At 40.0% G+C, this 27994-nt stretch overlaps 1 protein-coding gene across 16 annotated transcripts in view; it reads right to left on the bottom strand.

Annotated features, from left to right (window-relative positions):
• Window positions 1-27994, bottom strand: part of CAMK2D (calcium/calmodulin dependent protein kinase II delta) — a 146466-nt gene that overhangs the window by 54296 nt on the left and 64176 nt on the right. For all 16 annotated transcript variants that reach the window (XR_013224849.1, XM_077300485.1, XM_077300483.1 and 13 more), the window contains exons 3-5: window positions 27620-27679; window positions 11264-11318; window positions 4251-4316 (exon numbers count right to left, since the gene is read on the bottom strand). Coding sequence is in view for 15 of the 16 variants with exons in the window: in XM_077300485.1 (XP_077156600.1) it covers window positions 4251-4316; window positions 11264-11318; window positions 27620-27679 (181 nt within the window). In the remaining variant the exon portion in view is untranslated. The remainder of the gene's footprint in view (window positions 1-4250; window positions 4317-11263; window positions 11319-27619; window positions 27680-27994) is intronic.

Raw genomic sequence — 27994 nt, 5'->3', positions numbered from 1 at the left:
ACTTAAATAATAATAGGAAATAAAAAATCAAATCACACTTTGGATGTGTTTTACTTAAGACACTGAACTAGAACACAGCAATGTTCCATATGGAAAGTTATTTTAAAATCTACTAAAAATGACATTCAACACATGACAAGGGCTATCATTCAACATATTCATATCTGTGTTATTTTCCATTCATTTAGTGGCAGGAAATATTAAAGTGTAGGGAGAACATTATATATGTTTTAATGAGAGGGGAAAGGAGAATGTGAATAAAAACTAACTAGTTACACTGTGCATAATAATTAAATGCTGTATAGAATGCATACAATTAGGTTGCTTTGGTTATCTGATTTCTTTATTTGTTATTTTTAACAAGCATTTCTAATCCAACTTTCTACCCAACTTAAGAGTTTGAAGCTGGTGAATGACAAAACCATTAAAACAAGATTAAACACTCACACACACAACTAGAACAAGGAATGAAAGCAAAATACATAAAACACTTGAACAGCAGGAAGGGTCGATGCGAACAGTGAGAGAATGGCAAACAAAACAAAAAAGTCTTCACCCAATAGTGAAGACCATGACAGAAAGGGACAGTCATATTTCCTCTGAGATAATCCCATAAAGTTGGTCTTGCTACACAATGGGCCCTTACTTGGGTTACAACCTGTCTAGATTCAGATGGTCTGGTGACTGAAAACAGAGCCCCCCAAATGGCTAATGGTCAGGTAGGTTCATATGTTTCATATTGCCTGATCAAAGTACCCATCAGGTTGGGGAATATGTAGACGATCCGTCAAAAAGCCATCATATATTTTGTTTTTACTATGAATATTGCATCTTTGGAGATTTTTCATTGATGAATGCATCCTCCCCTTGAAACTGTGTTTATTGGCTGGATAATGTATACAATTCTCTATGCAACTCGCTAATATGTGTACACTCTCCATCATGCTGGTTGAATGTGTACAATGCTTGGTTTTTATACACATTCTCCATTCCACTCACATTGGCTAAACATATTTAAGAACAATCACATGAATATAGAATCAACATTTGTACATGAAGAATAGACAGAAAGAAGTACAAATGTTACAGAAACATAAGGAAAGGCACAAAAAGTTAGTACTGAAACCCAAACAGGCTCTTATAGGGCAAAACCAACAGGGAAAATCAGTACAAACCACTGAAGGGTTGTAAATAATAATAATAATAATAATAATAATAATAATAATAATAATAATAATAATAATAATAATAATAATCAGAAACAGCTGTATATTTAGGAGACACATATGAAAAGAAGGACAAACACTGGCTGAATAAAACACATTCTTTAACCCTATACCTACAAAATAAATATTTGTTAGCCCTCCAGATAGAGACCAGAATTCAAGGGCAAATACAGAAATGACCCACCCACTCATCCCTGACCATAATTCTTCATTTTATGCAATCACAGCAAGGTTCTGATGCTTTCAGCATATCTGCCGCCAAGGTAGTCACACACTATCTTTTTTCTGTCTATAAAATACTTTACGAGCATGCCCAATAATAATTCATATTAATAAAGATTTCCAGGCAGAGGTCAAAAAGTAGTAAGCCATAGTGAGTCCTTGCTCATTTCTCTCCTCCCTAAGCCCAGCAAACCACAAAAAGCTTTTACAATTGTTTTGTAACACAGGATAGTGGGAGACTGTTTTGAAACTCTTGATTGTGGCCAGAATTTTCAATACTGGTAAGAATAACAGTGAACATCCTTTATAACGTGGAACAGCATTCATATACTGTGCAACCTTTCAAGGACATGGGAGTTATGATGTAATCCCAAAAATGCCCTCCAAAGGAAGTCAAGCTAAAGAAGCTTTTCCAACCATCTGTTCAGCATAGCAATGAGTAGAAAGGCATATGGGAGTGGCTTTTACCCACTGGACCAGGCACTGGGGCCAAAATTCATAAGAAAAATAAGGTTTCTTTATGTGTGTAAGTATGGAGAGAGGAGTCTAGTGACAGGGTGAGAGAGTTTAGAAAGCTGGAATCCATCACTACTGGTTTCCTCAGTGCCTAAACATCCTTTAAAAGGGCTTGATTGACTATATGCTTCTGGTCAACAAAGTTCTTTAGGATGAAAATTTGGTTTGGATGTTAAACCTTTGGGGACTCAATTACAAAATGTCAAAAAGAGCCCAGCAGGAAGGAATGAAGCCTCCCCACATGATCAGGCCAATTTGTACAGCAAATGGCATATCAATGCTGTGACCTACATCTGAAAATGCCATAACATTTTGAATGTTTTCATCTCAATGAATGGGCTAGTGCTGTGTATGTTAAAACCACATTTCCCAGCAACTAAGTGCTGTATGTTTTTCTCGTAACAGAACCCTAAGATAAAGGGAAAGAAATGGATTCTTGTAACATATGAGTGGATCCTCAACAACTGTGCACTGAACAGTAAAATATTATCTAGCATGTCCCTAAGCAAGATTTCTTGTGGTGCTGAATATCAATATATCTAATTCTCAACTTTCCCCCATATGTAGAGAAAAGGGCTGTGGACAGATAGGACAAATATGAAAAAAAAAAAAACACCAGATTGGCAGAAAAATCTGAAATATTAAAAAAAAACCAGCAACATTGGGGAATCAAAACTCTTGAAAATAATGAAAGCAGCAACTGTAGCTTTAGGAAATGAAGCCCCTTAGTGACTGTTGCTAGGCAACCATAACAATATCACCAGTGATCAAAGCCTTGGCTTCTGTCAGGAAAAAGCAGGAGAGGATGGGGCAGACACATTTCCAGAATAGTTTTGGCCTTTGAGGAAAGATTCATTGCACCCAAGTCCAGCAGTAACTATCCAACAACTTGATGTCAAGCAAGTTCTGTGATTTACCCTGGACTGGCTGCTTTCGTTCTCTCTATGGCCTATTATACACGGCCGCTGAAATGGCAGCATGGAGAACGCACAATGGGCCTTTGATAGTAATTAAGAGTTTCAGAATTGCATCTGGGAGACCCAGATTTGTATTCCCATTTTGGGATGGTGCTCATTAGGTGATCTTGGACCAGTCACACAGTCTCAGACTAACCTACCTTAGAGGATATTTGTGAAAGTAAAATGGTGTACAGAAGAATAATCTATACTGCTTTGGGTCCCCATTGTGGATAAGGTAATAAAAACAAATATAGTTGAAGATGGTGGATATAGGGGTGAGTTGCCCTTATGTAAGTCCTTGGAGTTTCCCCACCTTGCAACTGGGCCCAGCCCAGTGACAAGCACCTTACTACTGAACTGTATTTTCCTAGGTAGAAGCTGCTGGGGATGGCAAGGAGCACATATTGATAGGTTGGTTGTTGGGTAGAAAGAAGAAAAGGGAACAGGAAAAGGAGACAGGCAATTGGAGATTTTCAGGGAAAGGAAACATGAAAGAGTGGGGGAGTGGGAAATGAGATCTTCCCCAAGGTCTTATGGGTTTTCAATATCTCTAATTCTCAACATAGGCCCATCTGTAGATATACAGATCAAGGCCATGTAGAGAGGAAAGATATTTCTGTCCAAATTTCAGAACCCCCTGAAGACTCAAACATGGAGGGAAAATTTAAAAATAGAAAAAAACTGATGGGAGGGAGCAAAAAACTCAAACTATGGGTGTTTTGTCTGCATACATGCAGATATCATGAGAGAAACCACTCACAGGACACTGTTGCAAGCAAAGATAACAGGATCTGAAGAAAAAGGGAAATAATCTGAATGGAATAGGTAAGAGGGTAGTCAAGTTGGGTGGATAAAAATTTTCTGGGCACAAGTCCCTCTGGATAAATTGGGACCTACTTCCTAGTAAACCTGAGTTTTGTATTTATATCCTAATTTTATCTCCAGTTAGGACTGATTCTCCTCTCCTCCACTTTCTAACAACAATCCTCTGGGACAGGTCAGGCTGAGAGTTCGTGATGGGCCCAAGGTCACCCAGGGGGGTTCCATGGTAGAAACAGGGGCTTGAATCTGAGACTCCCATGATCTTAGTCCAACACTCAATCCGCTATACTATGCTGGTTTGGGAGATGGGTGACCCAAGAAAGGGAAGCACTCTCACCACCCCAAGTTCCTTGAGAAAGAGCAGGACAAATAAGTAGGTAAGTTGCTGTTTTGTGCCAAATTTGGGCACCAAATACTGCATTACTACCTAAGCTACAACTTAATGAAGAAAGGGCTTTAAAAAAAACCCTCATGCCAATTAATAGCCTTGAAATCCAGCTCCTACCTTGCATCGGCTTCACTGTAATACTCTCTTGCAACAATGTCCTCAAATAATTCACCTCCAGTGACTCTGTGAATGATATAAAGTATTTTAAGTTAGGCGAAAACAAACGAGAGACGTCTGTGTGCGTCCTTAAAAAAAGAACTGCCAACATTTGATAAAAAATTACATCACAAGTAGAGCAGCTTCCCATATTACACAGTGGCAAGGACAAATCAACACACTTGGGAGCCACAATGATTTGAATTGTAGATCTGCTAATACTGACTGAATGGCCAGAAGCACTGTGTGCATCAGACTTCTGCCCTTGAAGAAATGGTCTAGTCTAACTGGTTTCTCTGCTTTGTGGAGATCTAAATGGGGAATGTAAGTCACAAAGACATTCTTGAACATTCGTTTTTGTCATTAAGGAAGAAGCAACTCCAGTCTGTGACAAGCTCAAGCTGCTGGGCATTTTATTTTGTTACAGTATGAAGACCAGACAACGACTGAACTGGCCAGGAGGAGTGTTATTAGTGTAAGGAATTATTGAATGTGCATCAACAGAGCACAGAGCTCTGAACCACTGAGATGCTGATGCCCAGCACCCCCGCCAGTATGTGAATTCATGCTGGGTTGCCTGGCTGCAGCTGGCTTCATAAAGTTCTGTCCATGCTCTTAGTTTTAGTTGTAATGCGAAAGTATTTCCCTGAATGGGTCCTGGAACAGGGAGTGCAGAGCTAAGAGCAGAGCCAAACAGGAAACAAAATTGAGAGTTGGGACTCATTGTGATCACTGCTTCCATCAGGCCTGGGAACAGGATGAAGAGGATCTGAGGGACTGCTTAACTGACTATACCCCCCTCCCCCCAAAGAGCATTGCACTCTGCCAGCACCAACAAGTTAGTGATCCCTGGCTCAAGAGAGGTACATTTAATCTCAGGGTGTTTCCAGTCCTGGCCTTTACTTGGAGGAACAAGCTCCCAAAAGGACTAAGGGCCTTGTCAGAGTTCACTTAATTCTGCACGGCCTGCAAAATAGAGCTCTGCCACCAGGCATTGGGTTGGGGCTAGTGAACAAACTTCGTGACTATTCCAGGGCTCCCTCTGTATGCCTATACTCCCCTAAAACTAAAAAAAAAAATCAAGGTGTGTTACAACAACTGCTTTGGAAGAGGACAATTTTTAGCTGATAGACGCTTTGATAGTTTTAACAGGTTTTAATTGTTATTCCATCCTTCCGAGGTCGGTATAATGAGTACCCAGCTTGCTGGGGGGTAAACGGTAATGACAGGGGAAGGCACTGGCAAACCACCCCGTATTGAGTCTGCCATGAAAACGCTGGAGGGCGTCACCCCAAGGGTCAGGCATGACCCGGTGCTTTCACAGGGGATACCTTTACCTTTACCTTAATTGTTATTGCATTATAAGGTTATATTTTGAAGTGTATTTTATTAAATGTATTTTAAAAATTTGTAAACTGGTTTGGAGTACTGAAAACCATCTAAAGCTGGCAATGCTGTGGTGGTGGTGGTTAAATAAGTAAATAAATGCTCCTGGGTCAATCATTCTCTATCTCAATCAATATTCTTCTCTGTGGGAGAGCCTCTGTTGTGGTGAGCCTAGAACTGCCTAGATGCTTCCCTTTCTAGACCAGTCCCCCCCCGTGCCAAGAATACTGAGAACAAACAGCCAGAAGACAGATGCTGTACGTGGATGTCTCCTTATTTCCATCCGTAATGGAAAACATTCAATATCAGTAGATGGACTATGTGGCTTATGAAAATCATGGGGACAGGTATAAATGTCCCCCATCATTTGAACACATGAAATAATTAAGTGAATACAATATTGCAATTAAAGAATCAATATCCATTCAAGGTAGCCTTCATGGAACACATAGCTTTATTTTACCTGTTACTTTGTTATGCAATTTACTCCAAACCTTCTTTGATGAAAAAACTTTTATCAAAAACAGTTTTATTGCAATGGCCACTTTACTGGTAAATATATCCCTATTTTTCATGTCAGGAAAAGAAAAAGGAGGGAAAATGTGATTGCTATGACATTTAATTTAAAAAGTGAAAAGACGTATCTGTTTGTTGACACTGTAGGCTAAGTTGGCATCTTCAAGTGGTGATAAAAGATGCAAAACAAGTACATACTTGTTAGCTTAACTGAGACACCAATGATCCTCATACAAAAAACAAACTTCATCTTTGAAATAGCAAGTCCTCTGATCTTACAAATAGACATTTTAAAAAAAGCTCACTGTTGCTTTTTCTGACATTGGTAAAACAGTATCATGCATTTTATCAAGTCCAGACAACAATTCTAGTTTTTAACTGTTGTCCATCATAAATGGATACAATGGGACATCTGGATTTGAAATGTATGCTAAAGTATTGGGCTGAATGACAGCAGAAATGTTTTTCGGATGCTTTGCAGAGTAAGAGATCCTGAGTGGCATTATGTGACTGTGTCTTTAACACTCAAATTCTCCCAGATTCTAGCATTGTGGGGCATCCTTCTACCACATCTGCTGATAAAAGTGCTACACCACCAGACCAATTAGAAACCCAGTTGAATTCAACACTGCAGTGAAGGCACAACTATCTTAGTCAATTTGCAGTATCCAGAGAGACTGTGATTAGGGATGAATGGCTGGAAGTTTAGGAACTGTTATCTGACTTAAACAATATCCACTTGGAAATATTATAAAGACCCTCAGTTCAAACAGAATTATTTCCAGCATTCAAGAGGGGGGAAGAAGACTTCTGATCTGCATGCCAGTCTGCTACCTTGCTATCCTATTTCAATTTTCCTAATGTGGGAAGACTGGAGACATTGGGGAAGACTGAGCATTAGCAGATGTGCTAATAACTGTCCAACAGGAAGATGTCTCACTGAACTGAATAGACTCAATTGACATTATTGTGCTCAAGTGTCCTCTTTCCACCAATCACCAAAGTGGGAGGAGTTGCGAACACCCCAGAAGATACAGATATCTGAACACGCTAGAAGAGTGGGCAAGTGAGAACAAGATGCAATTCAATAAGGAGAAATGCAGAGTTTTACATTGCGTCATAAATATGAGAAGCATACATACTGGATGGGAAATACCCTTCTGGGCAGCAGTGTGTGTGAACAAAATTTGGAGACTATAAAGTAAATATACCCAATTTAGTGAAAACGATAATCGTGTCCTTTCTGAACTGAAACGGAAATAATAATTTTTGAAGTGCCCTAAGGACAGGAAGCCAATTCCACCCCCAAGTGTGATATATTGGCCCATTCAACTATAAACACTCTAAATTCTGGCGGCCAGGTCTACTCCGACGTGGAGGGGCACTTTAAGGTGTAGAGGGCAGATATGCTATGGAGCAGCTGGGGAATCTTCTAATGACTGGTAGACCTAGCCTCTAGTTTAGCACTCATTGTGGTGTTAATGTCTACATAATTTATTTGGTCCCTATATTTTATAACTGCACTAGCTGGCAGTTCAAAAATAATTAACATAAATAAAGAGGATAAAAGAACCACTGTTGAATACCTTGTCTTATACTGAAAGTTTCTGAGGCTCAAATCAGACATGACTACTACATTCTACAGTCACACAGGAGCTACATGGAACTGCCTTTTGAAAAGCTGTTGGAACCCAGTTTTGCTGGGGGTCAAGGTGTGAAGGGCAAGAGAAAGTCATGCCTCCCTAACACCATTCCCCCAAGCCAAAACTATTCCTACATTCAGGAACTGCATTGGCTACATTCAGGAACTGCATAAAATCTTGTGTGACTACAGGGAACTCAGGCCTGACTCATGAAAAGTTGTAACATCTAGTCTGGCCATGGCAGAACCTCGTGTACTTTAAACCTAGAGCTAAAATGCATGGTTTTCACCCAATCAATTAAGCATTAGGACTATGTCAAACAACAAATTCAAATTCATTCAATCAGTGTGCTTTTCAGTACCATGTGAGAGGGCCAAAAGGGAATGTTCTCCTTTTGCTACTACCAATACTAAATTGATAATGTCTTTAGTGAGCAAATTCCAATCTCACTTAAACCAAATACAGGATCTTCCTCTGAGTTTAGCAGAACAGATTGTCCTTGTATGATGAACTGAGCAGTTTGTTAACTTCTCTGGTTTCCCAAAGGGATGATCTGCTAAAAAGCTTATACTACCTTGAAGGAAACCAATAAAGTCATTGGGCATTTACAGTCTTCAACTGTGGTTTCTGTTTCTGAGGGACCTCTTCAGGAGACAGTGGGGTGGATATAATTTCCACTGTAAGAGACTGTCAGTCATATGCTTTGATATCTAAGATTCCCAAGTAGTATGAGGAGAAGTTCTATTATAACTACTCTTACAATTCCCCCAAATAGACAGTAATTTTATGATGGTTTTGCTTTAAAAATTACATATGAGCCTTGACATACAGGGAGATGGCATGATTTCTTCTATTTAATATTTTAATATTTTTGTTAAGAAAGCAAAGGTGTAACTATACACTCACAGAAAGTGACAACATTCTTTAGAACTGAAGCCAATCCATTTACTAAAACTGATCATTTTAAAATTTGTTTTTTTGAGGTGTAGTGCCATTTTTCAAAAATGATATTTTGAAGCTGAGTTTGTCCTGGAAGATTTTAAATGGAGCAATTTTAAGGCAATTAGAAACCCACATTCGTGACCTTGACATTTTACTCAATACTGTTTTAAGTAAACAGAACAGTATGCCACCAGCAAAAGCCCACTGTCTTTATAAAAATAGTTTTTGTTGTGGGTTATAATTGGGGAAACCGGCAGTGCTGAGACTTTCTGGAACTGCATGTTTTTAAATTTACCAGTGACCTTTTTCTCTCTACGTATGGTGCCTCAGTGAATAAGATGCTGTTATAGGAATCCTTCATAAATATAGATTAGCTACATGAAATATTTCTCTGCTCCCTTCTAACCTTTATTGATGGTTTTACCCCTTTCCTGAATTTTTTAGACCATTAAACTGCAATAGAGCAGTTTAATCTACACTTCCTCCTCAAACCAGTTTGTAATGCTGCTATACATATTTTGTAAAACATTTCAACTGTGTTTATGCAATCTTTTCACTGCAGTAATACAAGAAACTAACACAACTAAAAAACCCACATTAAACATACAAGTATCACTTGGCGGCTAAGGCAAAATAGCAACAATTCATAAGAATGTAATTATCTGACCACCTCATTGAAAGTTGATTCAGCCTCACACCAAAAAGGTAAGAGAAAATGCAAAAAATTTAGGGCAGAGAGCCACTCTCCACTCACCAGCTATAATAAGGTCTTACTTGATAACCATAAAACAGTCTCTCGGGGCAATTCTGTATCAGTGGCACAATTCCGGGGTGCCACCAGTGCATTGTGGCAGAACAATATGCTCTGCTGCTTCTTGTGTCCCATAAGGTTCTGTCACATGGGGACAGTGGGGGGGGGGGTTGCCGAAAGGTGGGATTATGTGAGAACGCAATCCTACCTTCCTGCACAAAAAAATGCCCCATTTGGCTCCGCAGTGTTACAAAGTGCTGTGGAGCTAAGTGAGGCATTTGTTGTCCCCTCTCGGTCTCCTCCAGGCTAGGCTCCCTTAGCCCCCAGAACACTTAAGGGAATGTGGAAAATATCCACGTTTCCTTAAAGTGGGGCAATAGTGGCCTAATGTGCGCCAGGCCCAGGTGGGGTCTGGCCTGGCAGTGACATCATACGGAAGCAGAGATTTGCCCTGCTACCATATGAGGACCCTCCCAGCCTTTTCTACCTGTGCTTATCGGCCTCAGATATCCTGATCCCATAGCAGTTAAAGGCTTTTAGAAGTGAGGAAACAGAATTATCAATGTATACATCCATATTTCCTTCATATTTCATGAAAAGCAGAGATTGAAGATGTCCTAGGTTGAAAGATGAGATCAAAATTGCAGCACATTAATAATTTTTTTCCTTAGTTTCAATTTGGGATTCTAAACTAGGATTAAATCATAGTTTAAAATCCCAGAGCATAGGCAAGAAATAACACACATTTTTTGGAGTAATCAGTCTGATTGTCACAACCATCTGTGGTTTCATTCAAAGCATGAAGTCTTAAATTTCAACAATATGTACAAAGAAAAGAGGTTGTGCATGAATCCATGAACATCTTGGCTTATTCTCATCACCAATGAACTGGAGTTTGGTCACAATGTTTGAATACAGCTGATTAATTGGACTGAATGACTCGTTTCCAATATATTTCTACATTGAAAAAGAAGCAAACAGTATTCTTGTAACAACATAAAATGGGCAATTGGATCCAAGCCATTGTATCTTGTCCAGAACCACACAATAAGTATATGGTCAGGATAGATTTGCACTGAGATCACAAAATGACTATAAAATTGCCCATCACAGTCAGAGCACATCTTGATATGTAAATTGATATAATTGACCCGTACAGTACCATACAATCTCTTATCCAATCACAGTTTTGAAGATTCATAGGCACTTAAATTTTCCTATGAGAATTGGTGATTTCCATTTATTCTCCCCTCCCTCCCCCAACTATTCCATGCTGTTCTTTATGGGCTGACCCACAGTCAAAAAGCTCGGGTGGGGTTGCAGGGTTATAGCAAGTAAGGGTAATCAATGAAAATTAAGTCTTTAGAATTTCAGGATTCCATACAAGTCACTGAGAATTAACAATACTATGAAATGTTGAATGTTAAATTGTAAATTATTCTATTTTGGTACAAGTTCCTATTGTTAAACATGTTATATATTCAAATCAGGATGCTTATTACATTGTACTGTATTATGAATATTTCGTTGTAAACTACCCTGAGCCACAAGGGAGGGTGGTATATGAATAGAATAAAATAAATAAATAAAAATACATGAATAAGTCCAGTATTGGGGTGTACAAAAGAGGTATACACCTTATAGCTTTTTCCTTTACTTTCCCCCCCCCCATTTTATCCCTTAAAATGCATTATTATGACATAATTGTTCAAAATGTATTTTGCATATATACTTACAAATCAAAGACTAAGTAATGGAAACCTTCTTCTGATATGCTGTCATGAAGTCGCACTATGAAAGAAAGAATAAAATGAAATTTGTATATTGCATATTCCCTCTATTTCTCCTTTGTCCCATACACACATTTCCCATCAAGCTATTCCAACCACTCCCTTCGAGCCCTTATTTGGTTCCCCATTGTCCTTCATTGAACATGACAAGACAAAAGCCTTTCTCATGTTAGGCAGAGAGCACCCTGTTCCCTCCTCAGGTTACACATATGCTTGGTAATAATGCCAACACCATCGTGCATTACAACTTGCTTGCACTGTCCCAGCCATATCTTGTGATTCACCTAATTTATTCAGATAGCCTGTGGATACATAAATCTTTGTAGGAAAGTTTGCAGTTGTACCTCAGCAGGGCAGAGTAACTAGGTAGATAAATGAGGTGAAAAGTGTTTTTTTCCCCAGAACCCATTAACTGGATATCACCACATACAATGTTTCAAGTGTCAACAAACAGTAAAAAGCAAACAGAAAATGGTATTTCAAACATTACCCCTAACAACCTAAAGACTAAGCAGATAACAAAACAAGGGCATGTTATCTTTTAAAGGCTTCACTGTGAATAAATCAAAAGCACTTTCTTTGATAAAGAAAGAAATAGATACAAAACCCAGTGCCTTTTGGATAATATTAGGAAACCGCCATCAGCACACAGTAGCTGTTTGCAGAAGAGCTACCAAGTAGAAAGACAATTTATGGTGCTATTTTTTACTCCATTTTTCAAGGCCTAGCTTCCACTTTCAGTCCAGGCTTCATTTCAGGTACCCAAGCAACTGATCTCAAGTTGGCAATAAGCAATTAATCTGTCAACTCCTATCAAAAAGAAATGCACACTTTCATTTGCAAAGCCCACTTCTATTTAAATCGCAATGCTTTTGAGCAAAGGGGACATTTTGGAAAGAAGGGGAACCTGCTTGATGAGCTTGCAGTTTGGCAACAAAATTACTGAGCCAGGAAGACCATTACAGTACTCTCTTAAAATTCTAATGGAGAACATATGAGTTGACGCACCTGTGGGCAATGTTGGTATGAAATCCTTACAACAGAGACCCTTGCCATTTAAGCAGGTCACAAAGCACAAAGTAGGCTTGGGTCATTTGACTGATCAAATATGGACAAGATAGTTACTGTAAATTGGATACACTGAATACCTGCACATTGGCTTTCATCAAGCAATACCATAATTGGTCAATTTTTTAAAACTTCCTCTTACAAGGGAACTCAGGAGTATTTGCTTAAGTTAAGGGTAGTAGATTTGGGATCACTTTGTCCAATTAGCCCCCCAATGAAACTACAAGCAAGGGCACAAAATCTGTTCAAGATTCCCAGCCCCAGAGAAGTTAAAATGGCCTCAACCAGAGCCAAGGCTCTCCTGAGTGAGGTCAGGGCCCTTCAGGACTTAAAACAGTTCTGCAGGGCCTGCAAGACAGAGCTGTTCCACCAGGCCTATAGTTGAGGCTTAAAAAGACCACCAACAAGATGGCCTCCCTACATAAACATAAATGATAAACCTGCCTACTCAGTGTCACCACCAAAGAACTGCCTACCCCCTCCCTCCCTATCGGAGAGAAGGCAATGGGTTCTGATTGTTTTTAATGTAAACCCGATTATTTTAAAATGTCTAAAATGTTTTACTTTTTGTTTTAGTATATGATATGTCATAAGTCACTATGAGCCCTCAGGGAAGGGTGGTATAGAAATGTGAAAATAACTACATTTAAAAATAAATAGACAAAAAGAAGTACTATTCCACACATTTCACAAGTCAAATTTCTCTGCCAAAGGATGTGATGATGGCCGCTAGTTTCAATGTTTTCTTATGAAATTAGAAAAGTCACACAAGATACAAAGATACCATCATGTTCAGAGGAACATGGTATCATGTTCATGATACCATCATGTTCAGAGTATTGGATACAATAGAACATATAAGAGAGCGCTATTTGCCTGCATCCCTGTTTCAGCATTTCTGTTTTGCGACCACTGGAAACAGATGTTGGCTATATCACTCTTCTTATTTCCAAAGATAAGAGCAGTTTATAGATGGCTTGCAGAAATGAGATACATATCACAGTGAACCCATATGGATATCATCTGCGATTCAGCCCATAAGGCTGTAAATTAATTAAATTATAAATGTACTGCAGCAGCTGTCAGTTTTGGATGTGTTTACAAAAGCAGCATCATTGGAGTGTTAGACCAACTCTTAGGCTGAAGACTGCTGGGCCACTAAGGAATCAATGTGCTTATTCCAATACATTTCACATGTGCTTAACATTTTGAAAATGTGTGTGCTGAAAGGCAATCTTTGTTCTATGTCTGTGTATTCCCTCCTAGCCTGCATCTTCCTATTCCATTTCCATATCAAATATTTCTTCTTTGCCATATATCACTGCATTCACATTTTATACACTTGTGTTTGTTATGTTTTGTATGCATTAAAAAATCTTAACGACTAGTTTGAGATTCACCTGTAAATTTAAACCATTAAAAAAAAGATTTTCGGTTTTTAAATAAATAAATTCAGGTCTGTCATTCAAAATGATTCTGGTAGAGAAAGGAATCTCTGTGCATTCTTTGAAACTGGACCGCTTAAGATCTTATTTGTGTAAGGAAGTTATGTTGCTTTTCCTATTTCGATGCAGTTTTTCTTTTGGTTCTGTTTTTAGTAGGAGACTTAGTAGGTTTTAAAAGAATAATTATGAGTGTTTAAGTTAGGAGAATTCATCATAGGATACTGATCTCTCCCTGTTTTCTCTAAATTAGACAGTAAACAAACACAGAGTAAGGTTGCCACCTGGATGGTTTAAATACACTGCATCTGGATTTGTTTTGTACTTTTGTATTTCATTTGTTAACTAAACAACCAAAGGCCTAATTTTACTAATAACCATTGCTCATATTAGAACACCTAGCACAAGTGCCTGAAAGCATCCTGTATGCTTCTTACAAGAGCTAATCCTAGGTTAATTGTTACACATCAGTCTAGTGATTCTTTCTTGCCCCAAGACAGCATAGCAGTGTTAAGAAAGTGAACCTGTAACCACACTGCTGACGAGTCCGGATTTAGTATCCGGTGTTATGGGTTTTTTATTTGTCGGAGCCATCTATGTCTCACATTCGTGCCAAAAATGAAAGTCACCGTGAAACCTGTGCTAAATAAGAGTTAACCGTTCAAAGTTCATTGACTTCAAATGACAGAAGAAGATAACTCTGCTTAGGATTTAGGCTAATAAAATTTGAGTCCAATGACACCTTTAAGACCAACAAAGATTTATTCAAGGTGAATGTGCATGCACACTTCCTCCGACAATGGAACAGGGATCATAAGAGTACTGATATAAGGAGAAAGTAAATTAATTGCAGATTAGTAAACAGCATCGTAAATCCAATCAGTCCTGCAGGTTCAATTGTTGTTCACAAAAACATTGGGGCAATAAAAATGTAAAGTTAGTGATTAATGGCAGGCTATTTATACCCTAACCTATCATACAGAATTGATGTGAGGATACAATGGAGGAAGGAGAGCCATACTCTCTTTCCTGTGCTCCAGGGAAGAATGGTGAGATATAATGGGTTAGATATATTCAACAAATGCCAACCAAGCCTATTAAAAAAGCAATTAAAAGTTATTTTTGATGTTTGCTATATAATGAGTGCATTTGCTAACAGCAATCTAACTTGGAATTTGTGGTGTTTAAGATAGTTTGGCATGTGCAGTTTTTTCATTGGAAAAATAACAACTATTTTGAAAGAATATAGGATAGCAAGAGCACACTGGAAGGTCACAAAAGAACATGTAAAGTTAGGGTGACAGCATTTGAAAGTCAGGTTCTAAGTGCTGAAGCAACAACAACAGGGAGTAAAGGCTTAAAAATCATCACTAGGCAGAGACAGTCAAAGTGACAAGCTGTCTGAGCATCCTGATTGGCCAGTGACAGCTGACAGGGGATTGATATACTAGTTGTGTGCTGGGGAGAGATTCATTTTTATTCTTGTTCAGAGAGAGAGAGACAGAGACAGAGAAAGCACTCTGACAGATACTGTCTGTGCTTAGCCGACCATCCGCTCTGAGAAGAAACTTTAGTTAGAGAATTAGAGTCTTTATTGAAAGCTATTCTATACAGTGTTTGGAGAACTTGGGTAGATATCTGGCAGTGGGACTTGGGCAGTGAAGTTATACTACTAACTCAGGCCAAATGAGAAGGAGAGTTCTTCTGAGGAAAAGGGAACTCTGCCTGGTTAAAAAAGGGAAAATCAAGTGTGCTGATTTAACACTTTAACACCTTCCCCAAAATTTCCTGGGCTGAGTAAAGCCGAAAGATCTTTCAGTGACAGGGTGGGACAATGAGGTTTACTATTATATAATGACGCAAGGACAGCTCAGTCTTAGAGGGAACAACAATTTGTTTTTGAGGGGAAAAAATACCTCAGAGTGGGGAAGTAGGGGTAGGGGTCCATCATAGTTGGTTTCATAAAAATACTGTGGTATTTTTATAAGGTCAAAGGAATTTTCAGAGTGGTACATGGGATTGTCATATAAATAGCACAAGTCTCATGTGAATTTACTATAAATATGAGTTTTCCTAGCAAAGATGAACTGCTCTACTTCCTTTGAAAGAAGAGAGTGGGCAGTCTTTGCATGGGTAAGACCCTGAGCCATGGCCATACAAAGAAAATAATCTCATTATAGTAAAACTTTTCTTCTTTTCTTCTCCTACACAGTCCTTCAAAAATAAAATCCAGCATAACAAAAACAGCCTTCAGTTGAGTTTTGAATTAAAAAAAAAAGAATCAGATAAATCAGATGCTAGATTTGCAGGAGGGCATTATATGCTAGAAAAATATGTGACACCAATGTTGGGATAAACAAGGACACAGCTTTATTATCTCCCCACGGGAGGGTTGGCATAGCATAGGAGAGGGAGCCTGACCTAGCAGTCAGCAGACTGCACCAACAACCCATGGAATCCAGAGGCGCCCTGGGAATCTGCACCATTCCCAGCAGGGAGAGCAGATCCCCTTGCCTACTGAAGTCCGCCAATAAGGGAAGCGACCTATGCGGGGGAGCTACAGGCACCAGCCTGCTTTGACTACCCCCAGGCCACCAGGCAAACGAACCCTTGGCCTCCCAGCTGGGTAAGCCACACTCATATACGTGCCACCTCAACAGAGGCCCCAAACCCCAGGGAGTCCCATCGCACACCAGACTCCCTGCCAACAGGCTCCATCCCATGCAAACCCGCAGCTGTGACAATTATTGGAAAACAAGACCAAAAACATCCACCTCAAAACCATGAATAATCCTGTATACAACATAGGGTGGGTGGAAGGGGAGCAGCTCCCGCAGTGTTCCAGGCGAAGAGGGCGAGACCTACGCGTGTGGCGAGTTAAATAGTCACCACAGGCCCCGCCCTGCCCCTGACACTGTGTGTGCTGCATTCCAGCAGCATGCACACTGGAGGGCCTCTGGGTGCTCATATTTCTCTTCCAGCAAGCCGTCCGCTGCATCAATGTTCGGCCGAGGATATGCTGATGAATAACTTTGGCAGGCTTCAATTTTCTGAAAAAAACTGAGGGAGAAAAAAGTTCTTCTTGGGAATCTAAACCTGCTGTGATGACACCCACCTAAAATTGTTTGTCTCACTGTGAAATTTTCTCAGAGAGATTCCTGCTTTCATTAATGCACCACTTAAAATATTCAAATTGTTCTTGCACTAAAATTCTGAGAAACCTGAATCTCCCCTGCATCCAGTGACTGACTTTGTGCCAGTCACATACTGTCTGCATAATCTAACTTATAGGATTGTTGTGTAGATGAAATTGAATGCAGGAGAATTAAGTACATTGCTTTGTCTCCCCATTATGAATAAAGGCAGGGATAAATGAGGTGAATATATAATAATAAAAATACTAAAACTTCTACCCACCAAGTTGGGTTTGAGTTAATAATTCAGGGGGAGACCATGCCAAATACCAGAAGATTAAGTAAAAATACATACCACAGAATTAATTGTTAATCAACTGATGTAGTAAGAACACTTGTGAAACATAGTATTGTGACTTCAATAAATTTAACCATAAAAATAAATTATTTTTGTAAACTGAATAACAAACCAGCCACTGGTATTTCACAATGTGCCTGACTAATGCTATACAAAAATTAGTGTAATTCTTATTAACATGGAGAATCATTTCGTTTTAATCAAAAGTTTAAACACTGAGGCAGTTAGGCACCAGAGTAGACTGAAAGTATAATATATCTAAAAATATGGATTCGAATATAGAATCATAGAATCATAGAGTTGGAAGGGGCCATACAGGCCATCTAGTCCAACTCCCTGCTCAACGCAGGATTAGCCCTAAGCATCCTAAAGCAATGCTTATCACCATGGAGGATATCCTACAGACAGTTCACATTTCAAATCAGTATATTAAGCATTCCGGGCAACAACACAGCTCACTAAAACTATTTTTTTTCCAAGTATATATACCTGCATGAAGAATAATTACAAATATATTATCAGTGGGAGATAATTGGCTTCCTTGGGTATCAGCCAAAAACCTAAGCGCTTTCAAATCCCAGAAAATGTGGCTGCTTCAAAATTAGGGCCCAATTGTCAATCCACTTTCAAGTTACAGCTTCAGCACTTTTGGGTCCTGCTTTCAATACATTTTAACTATGCACGCAAGGCATACTCTCACACACAATTACTTTCTCATCAGGTGGCAGTGCTGACATTCTAAAGCACTGACTCAAGAGGAAGTCCTGTGGATTTTAGCAAGAGTTTTTTTTTTCTTGAACCAAAAGAATGTGCAAGTTTCAAAATCAAGATTTTATTATTCTTTAAAAAAAGACTACAGCATCCAGAATGTGAGGAATTTCACGGAGATACCTATGAAAAAGATTCAAGGGCTAATAACAGACAACATTCCAAATACCAAATCTAAGGTTAAGTTCCTAAAAAATATGTCAGACTGATGTTTCTAGCAAAGGCAACAACAGAAGTTAACACACCAGCAGATGCACTGCTGAACTTCCCAGAGCTGGTCGCTGGTTGGGCTATGTAGTTTCCCAGACAGTTATTTCTGGGGGGGGGGGGGGGGGAGGGGCTTCAATGTCCACACAGAGAAAAAAAAATTGGATCTGGTGTCAACAATGGCAACACTAGGACACCCCCAATTTGTTGCTGGCCCAACACATCAAGCAGGCCACATTCTTGATTTGATCTTTGGAATGGGATAAATGTTGGCCCAGTCCACTCTACTAGGGTGCCATGGTCACATCACCATGCCCTGAAGACTTGGACTGACATACGGCTCCTCCCTGTTTTGGCGGAGAGGGGATTTATGCTTTCCCAATTACCACCCAGTCTTGATTCTAGCGTTTCTGAGTAAAGTGACTGAACGGGTGGTGGCACGAGGGCTTCAGGGTCTCTTGGAAGAAACTTCAGTGCTCCATCCTTTCCAGTCTGGCTTCTGGCCTGGCCATGATGTTGAGACAGCTCTGATCACCCTGTCAGATGATCTCTGGAGAAAACTGGATCTAGGCGTGACAGCACTGCTGCTCCTTTCATATCTGATGGCGATGGCGAAATGATTTATTCCAGTGTTCAAAACAATTTAAAAATGGATTCCCGGGTATAGTCCATTTTCGATATCATCATCAGTGATTAGGGTTGGGTGCTTTGGCATCCAAAGCGGCTGTTCGCACCTGAAGCAGCCAGCAGCATGGGGGAGGCACGGGCACTGGTGTGACAGCGGGCACACACACACTCTGCACCTGTGTGTGTGTGCCGGCCGGCATGCCTGCGCCTACCCCACACACACCGCGCCACTGGCTGCTTCAGGCGCGAACGGACACTTCTAATACTGAAGCACCCAACCTTATCAGTGATGTTCTAGTCTCTGATAATGTCTTGGCTTATGTAGTTCAATCCCAAATTGGTAATGTAATATCCAAATTTTTAGGGGTCTACTAATATTGATATCATAATGTGCAATTACCCTATATATGTGCCTCCTTGGCCAGCTCATTGGGAGTTTCAGGCTGTGTCGTTACCGGTATTCAGATGACACCCAACTATTTCTGTTCATGGGAGTAGAGTCTGAGGAGGGTGAGGTTTGGGAAGGGGAGGGGCCACAGTGGGATAAAATATCACAAAGTACACCCTCCAAAACAGTAGTTTTCTGTAGGAGAAATGATTCCTGTCACCTGGAGATCATCTGTAATTCTGGAAGAACTCCAGGCCCAACCTGAAGGTAGGTGATTCTAATTTCAACCAGTTTATTTGGAAGGTGGGCACTATGGTATTACATCCTGACAAAGCTTCTTCCCCTACAACGCAATACTGATATAACAGCTGGTATTTGAAAACCTCCATAAGTGACACACAAAAGATTTTGCCCCTATTTTTCTGAGAGAATATGTACACGTAAGAGACAAAGAAAAAAAATCATGGTTCATATACAATTACTACATTCAGCAGTAAAAGGACCCTTCCACCACTGGAGGAAATGCTGTTTAAGCTAAGGGAAGGATGGTTAGGCTGGAGGAAGGCTGAGTAGAGTGCTAAGATATTGGTCCACAGGCCTTTCTATACAAGACAGAATCCCACAGTAGCATCAGATCAAACATAAAGACTATCTTGGATATGATATAAGAAAGTTAAGATTTTTATCCACCAGGGAGCATCTAGATAGCAACAGAGATATTGCTGACACGTTTACTTTCCCATGAATGGAACAGTACTTAGCTAAGAAGCAAGATGTGCACCAAAACTTCCTCCGGCATATCTTAAATTCTACTCACAGAAAGCGTTTATTCTGTCTAAAAAGAAGGGGGGGGGGGAGACAAAAAAGTGTTGCTATATTTGGTATTGGACTTCCACCTATCAAAGCTGGGCGGCCAACTTCCATATAACAATGTTGAGAGAGCAAGGAAGAAAAAGAAAGAAGCAGTGAGAAAATGATTTTTCACTACACCAGATAACCCAGTGCTTTTAGAATCACGCAAATGGACACTGGCAGCCAGAATTTTCAGTAACTTAATCAAACGTCAGGGTGACAGACATTAAGCGCACATTGAGCTGACACTTCTCCTGACAGGTTCCAATTTAGAACAGTCCTCTGTGCTTGCTGGCTGATGATTCAAATGCGGCCGATGTTGTACTATGTTCTTTCACCAAATGGAAAATAGATGATTTGCAACATGTCTGCACTTAGTGTTTCCATACCGGTAATTAGCACATTCCCGCTATCTGTCTGTCTGTCCAATTTTGAGTGGCTGCAAGACTCTTTTTAATAAGAGTTGTCAATTTCTCCTTTTTGGCTAACTGCCAAACATCTTGCAGTTGTTTCATCATGAAAGACAAGAAACTTTCACTGACTTGCTAATACTTTTTTTTTTTTGCAGCAACTCATCAAATTGAAAACAAGACATCCTTTGCTTCAGTCTTCAATTTGTTTCATCTTCAATTGAGTTCAACGGTAGGAACCTAAGAGAAAACGGTGGGGTGAGGGACAAGCAGATGGGAAATCCCTCCCCCATCAACTGCAAATAACCATGCAGCAGCATCATGTTGCTTAGCTCTAGGGCTCCATTCTCCTTGCTTTGAACCTCAGAATTGAATCAAAAGTTAGGGCTCTGCCTCTTGACAACTCCAAAATTGCTCTCACATTCCAGTTAATCCCCTTCCCCTTCTTAGGACTTTTTGAAAGTGGTCACAGCTCTTTAAAAGCTATGAGCGTCCTGGGCTGGTAGGAATGGCACGCATTAAGGTTGAGAGGACAGAAGCCACTTTGTGGGTATAGATGAACTAACATTTTGAGTCCGTTTTCTCCTTTTGTGAGAGACCTCTGGTTTTCCTTAAGCCATACTTATGTGTTTGCAGTTTCACAGGATAAGTATTTTGGAAGCCAATTTGGGTTGCCACAGGAGAGGGAATCCATAAAAACTGCCTCTTACCACATGGAAATTCTAGGTAGTGTCCAAGACTGTCTGGTCAGAGTTTCTGGATTCAGTGGTTAACCTTCAACCTACCTGAAAACAACTTGATGCAAAAGCACAATCCATTTCTACTTGTACAAGTACACATGCGTTATTATAATGCACCATCAAATCAATAACCCAGGATGCACTAGACATTACATCATACTCAAACCCAGTATATTGTAAATATTAGCCTCACAAACTGGGTTCACTTTCATTCCAAGGTATTTCTTTCTCGGAGTGACTGTTTTACTGACTCATGATGTCCAATATTCAGACCATTTCCACATGGAGGCTCAAACCTTGCACTGCCTCCTGCTTGCAAACACGCAGATGTAAGCCATGCGTTGGCACACCTCCTCACGAGAGACCCCTTCTGTTTTTTCCCTATGCTTCATGGTGGATTTTTGCCTCCCGACAAGGCTGCAAGAGAAAACATGAAAAACTTCTCCCCCCGTTCCTTGGTTTGTCAGTCATAGCAAGCCATCAATCACAGCCCAGCTGTTCTCTCCTGGACTGAAACTTTCTTCCCCCTTCTGAACCCCTCAAATTTTTTTTTAAACACAGAAGCATTTTCAATTTAAAAAGACTTCCGGTTTGCTTTGGAGAAATGCCAGAACGATACAGCATCTCTCCCCCCCCCCCCCCACACACACACTTTTTGGATTTGTTGTGTTTCGGCCTCTATTTATGTCTGGGTAGATCTGTGAGAGACTGGAAATGGTAACTGGACCCCAAAAGTGATTTTGTATAAACAGTGGGCTTAAAAACAAAGTGCACAGATGCCTGGCTGATTGCAAGAGAGATGCTTCATCATGTAATCCCCCTTTCTCCCTTTAATCCCTACCACCGGAAAACACAAATGGGACTGTGTTTTGCCTGCCTGATTCCAAAAAGACTCTGGACACTTTACAGAAGATTTTATTTGACCTTTGACAAAGTAGCTTTGCAGTCCTGCAGCAATGTGGACTGTGCTTTTTTTTTTTTTTTAATTTGGAGCAGGACATGAAGAGGGGAGGGGAGGTGCCAGGGGAGGTGCCAGGGTGAGACAATGCTACAGAGACTATTGCGCCTTTCCCCCTCCATACAGGCTTGCCCCTGGTTGCTCCCTGATGAGAAGCGTGATAGGAGCTGGCAAATCCAGTTTTGGTGACTTTGCTCATCCCGAGGAAAATCTAGCCAAAACTCGAGCCAGCTCCTGGACAGCCTCGGCATGCAGATGACATCGTGTGGAGGGGTTCTAAAACCTGCCAGCAACCGAAGGCTGTCCAGAGGCAGATTCCTCATTCAGAACTCACACACTCACAGGTACCCAGAGTTGGAGTACCGATGGCAGGATTAAAACTGATAAATTATCAGAAGGGGCAACTATTTATATTGATGTCAAAACCATGACTGCAAATTTAGAAATACTGAATCCCAGAGCACTGCTTTGTGGCAACACAGGCAGCCTTCCAAACACAGAAATTACATTTCTCTGTGAAATTTCTTCTCTGAATTCAGTGGTCTGTAAATGAGATCAATTAACCTTTTAAAACAAATAAAATTTTACAGTGACAAACACATCATTGTGTATGTTATGCACATGGAGAAATGTTAAGGGCTCTCTCATTACTTAAGGGAATACTGAGAAGACTAGAATACAGACTGGAACAGAATGGATTATTATAAATTAGTATAGGATTATTATATTTTTAAGTTTCAGGGCACATGAAGCATCCAATATATATAAATAAATCAAGGAAAAAGTTAAAGTATCAGTCCCAAGACTCCCTTTTGTTTTATGAGATAGTGAGATGAGATGAATTAACTAACAGCAATAATATATGTCCACCCAAGCTAGAATGTATCACATTCCCACCACTAAGCCACAGTTTATGATTCAGTCTCAATTTAGATCATGTGTAGCATGTAAGTATTCAAAGGCTTGTTGAGCAGCAGCCTATTACATCCTGGAAGTGAATATGAAACTTGGGAGCTCTTATTCCAAACACTCAATGGTCTAACAGTGAGTAGCCTGACCTTCAAAGTGCTCCAAGGGCACAAAACCTATTGAAGTGAATTCAATGGAGTCTTTTGCCAGCAGGGCATTTTAAGCACTAAGATGTGAGAGGAATGAAACGTCGCACATTTTTAAATCATCAATGCTATATTTTTTTAAAAGTCAAAGTTACAGTGGGAAAAGGGAACATATGTTTTTTCTGTGGGAGCTTTGATATCTACATGTATAGCACACGGTTACAGGCTAATACACTCACATGGGTTGATATTCTATTGAGTTCAATGGGTATTCCTTTCTAGTCTGTGTGTTTCACACTGCATCTTGGTACATAAAAATAGTGCCTGTAACATACTTAAAAGGCACCAACTTACTACTGTCTCATACTTGTTTAGCATATTCTGACCTTCTACATATGCTGTTTCATCGACCTCTAAAGGTTTACTCAGACACGATGCAAAAGTTTTTGAGGAGGAAGAAAATATAGGGTGAAATCGTGTGGTTTTAACCTTTGGCTTACGCCCACCGTACACCAGGATGAAAGCAAGCAATATGCAGTAAAGTGAAGCATTTTCGTACAATAATACTGTCTTTAAAAAACACAGAGAAAATTAATCCAAGCTTCAGCTGCATATACTCGTCTCTTCTCACTACCCAGTATTCAAGGCACCTGAAATGCAGAGCATGATCCAAAGGACTGAATTCTGCATTCCCAGATACTGAATTCTGCATGCCCAAGAGATCTTTGGACTTCTGCTTCTTGAACTGTACCCCCCCCCCAAATGCAGCACACCTAGCCATGCTAGAAAATGATAGTATTTTAAGGAGTAATTCATAATATGAAATGGAAGTTCAATATTCATAGACTTTTTAAAAAATCTACTGGTTTAGGAAGTCATTGGGTTACTTAAAACACACTTTTCCGATTAATCTGAATATCAGAAATATTGCCAGGGTTCGTAATTACAGAGTCCAAGCAGGGTGTGGCCACGGTGACTATGCAAGTTCCCAAGAAGATGCTCAATGCCAAGAGAGTTCCCTCTCCAATCACTTGCATTGGTCAGCATGCAGTAAGCTGTTACCTCTACCCCAGACACAGATCCTTCAGGATCCTGGTTAATCTAATTAGGTTGATGTATCTTGTGGCACAGAGTGGTAATGCAGCAGACATGCAGTCTGAAGCTCTGCCCATGAGGCTGGGCGTTCAATCCCAGCAGCCGGCTCAAGGTTGACTCAGCCTTCCATCCTTCCGAGGTCGGTAAAATGAGTACCCAGCTTGCTGGGGGGTAAACAGTAATGACTGGGGAAGGCATTGGCAAACCACCCCGTATTGAGTCTGCTATGAAAACACTAGAGGACATCACCCCAAGGGTCAGGCATGACCCGGTGCTTGCATAGGGAATACCTTTACCTTTTTACCTAACCCACACAAATCCTGCCTATCTGTTAGGCTAGGGCCCAACTAGACTATGCCAGCCCATTTAAGTTCTCAACAAGAAAAGAACCAAAAAATCACATTCAGCCTCACAGTGACTAGCTAATCCCTCATAGTTAATGATGGTAGGAAGTTTTAGGCAGCAAATGGCTAACCACCAACAAGGCTATTTAAAGCTTGCTGTAGTCCTGAGCGGATTCTGCACTTACTTCGTTTATTCCATTGTGGATTCTGCTGAATTCAGATCAATTTGAACTTGGGTCTTCCTCTATTCTCCCCCCCCCCAATTGAAACAGAAAAGTGATCTGCATGTGATTAGGGAACCTCGGGGGGGGGGGAGAGCCAAGTGCAGCAGGAACCTCTGTATTTTCTTGAGGTGGGGGGAGAGGATTGGAGACAGAAGAGGAGTGGGAATAAATCCAAGAGGAAAATCTCTGTCTAGAGAAGTTAGGGCTTCTGGAGCCTCTGCCGAAAGAAGTTAGGGATTCCCCTTTAAGGGAAGCCTTGCAACCTGGGAAGCCTTTGAATTGATGCCCTGGCCAATAAGGGCTTTTCTACAGTGTTGGAGGCTCGAGGCATCAAGTTGGTTTGGAAAAAGCAGAGAGCTGCACCTTTACTCATGCGGATTTTTCAAATATCGAAGTTTATACCCACTCCAGGATATCGCGGGGGAAAGGTAGGGTCAATCATGCTTGTAGCAGATGAAAAATTTAAATTCACATTCAGTGAATCAACCTTGGATTGGAATAAAAGCTCCATGAAGATTCAGCCCTGGTCTGACTGCCCAACCCTGTTGATAGGTTAAGTGGATAATCACCATTGTATTATCATTTTAAAAAATGCCCTGCTAGCAAATAACAGATCATAGCAAAGTCAGAGCCATCTTGCAATAACCTAACACTATCAGCAATATATATTCCATTGTCTCCTTTAATCCAGAATGCCCTGGTCAACAATGTCTTCTTCATAGATGATAAGACATTGTTTTTCTTACTTCTACTCATTCAGTCATCTTTTTTATCTACAACAAACAAGTTGGTAAAATGATCAGACAATGGTTTCCCTTTTTAAAAACTTAGGAAAATGTTAAAAACCAGAATGTCTGATCTTACAATGGAGGCAGGTATACCCTTCTTATAGGGGCAGGTATACTTCTTATAGAATAGGCGCAAGTCAAAACACACTTGCCAACTTTTACTATAAGGTAAGCTAATTTGAGAGGAAAGGTGGAAGAAAAGCAAATCCTCTCTACCACACAACTCCTCAAAAACTGCCTAATATGATTCAATTCTTTCAGACTTCTAAAATCCTAATGCACTGGCTACTGTATGTCCCATTTTGTAGACTGCACTGATTCACTACATGTAATTCCCCTTGCGTCCCTGTGATAAAGAAGTCTAAATAAGACCAACGTAAATATGTAAGTATAAGTAACTAAAACATGTTTTCTGGAAACAAGCACCACAAAACCAGCAATCATCCTAGTAAACAGGGGAAAGTTTGAGGGTGTGGGGAAAGTTTGCAGGTGTGATAGCTTTTTAGCACTCCTGAGATATATATATATTTTTTTCTATGAATAAACACATTTACCATTCCATGTAGCATGCAGGCTGCAGGCAACACAGTACTTTCCCCATTTTATATGAACATCAATACAATTGTACTGCTACTCACAACTAGGATGCATACTGTTGTACTAGCCACACATTATATTTAAAGGGAGGAGAGTGACTTTAAACCATGTAGAGCTGCTGGAATAATTAAAGAGATCCACAGGGTTTCAGTCATTACCAAAGACATAAAGCGTTCCACACCAACACAAAGCTACAGGAAGAAAAGTACTCAGGGAGCAACATTCAAAATGAGAACAATAAAAGTGTGTTATAGTGCTGAGTGATTGCTAATCAAACGTGGAAAAGTGGGCCTTTTCCAAAAGGAATCAGGCTAGAAAATTGAAGCTACATTATTAAGGGGAAACAGGGTGCTTTCCATTTTGTTTAGCCCCTAAGTGTTTCTGTTCATAGCACTAAAATCTAATGCCATTAAAAAAACAAACAACAACAACAAAAAAGTTACATGAAAGGAGAAATGAAAAAGGAACCTTTCTCATCTACCTACAATTGGTTTCCAGGCTCATGTCAATGTTTTAATACACACTGCTCTGGGTACCCTATTTGGGTGGAAAAGTGGCTTACAAATGTTTTTAAATAAATATATAATGACAGTCAGATACTTGCCAGCAGATGCTGATGATGCACTTGCACATTTCTCCCATTTTCTTTCCACTTTGTCAAGTGAGTAAAATAAAATTTGGAGGGAGCAGGCATTCTTCTCTCCTTGGTCTCTTGTCTTCCTCCCCATATCAAACAACTCACTTATGCCCTACTGTTTACTGATACACACAATAATAAAACTGTAACCAGTCCTCCTGTGTTAAAATTGAGAAGAAAATACCAGCTTGTGTGTTTTCCTTATTTTTCATCATTTTCATGGGTGCAAACTCGATACCTAATTAAGTACAACAGGAGTAAGCACCATGGACTCAGAGTTCAACAGTGACTCTGACAAGCCCATAATTCTGCTGAAAAACAGATGAGTGCTTATAAGTGCCTGCTCCCTTTAAACTTTAAAGTGATTGTACAAACCAGCCCAGAAACATTTGAGAGGAGGCAAGCAGGTGTTCCCCCCAGCTCAATTGTTTTTTGAGTTTTTGCATGCTGTTTTGTGCAACACTTTTAAAATTTAAAGGGACTACACAAAACTGGCCACAAACCACAAACTGACATGAACCAGTTTGTACCCATCTTTAGTTGGCAGGTGTCTTGGCATCCGGAGCACCACATTGGGGACTGCTAGTTGAAAAATATTATACATCCTTACCAATGTTCGGGTGTTTCAGGAGGCGGCAGATTCTAGCTTCTCTTTCCAATTTCTGGTGATCTGCAAGAAATATTAAAATTCATAATTTAATTTATGTAATGTATTTATTCCATTAGTATGTCACCCTCCCCTGAGGCTCAGGGCGGTTCACATGAAATGTAAAGGAACTATACATTAAAGTCAGTTTTTTATATCTAATAGAAATAATGGCAATGATAATGATAATACTAACAAGTCTCCTAATGGCTGTCAGTGGCTGGCTGGCAATCCTATACTGAACTATTCAATTTCTGCATTATTATAATGCACATTATTGAATATTAAATGTGGATAAATGTCATATTATTTCCTTAGGTTATGTTGTATACACTGGCA

Source organism: Paroedura picta, chromosome 10 (genome assembly GCF_049243985.1).
Source record: "Paroedura picta isolate Pp20150507F chromosome 10, Ppicta_v3.0, whole genome shotgun sequence".
Classification (NCBI taxonomy): Eukaryota; Metazoa; Chordata; class Lepidosauria; order Squamata; family Gekkonidae; genus Paroedura; species Paroedura picta.
Note: the sequence above shows the minus strand (reverse complement) of the source record. Positions and strands in the feature narration are given on the sequence as shown.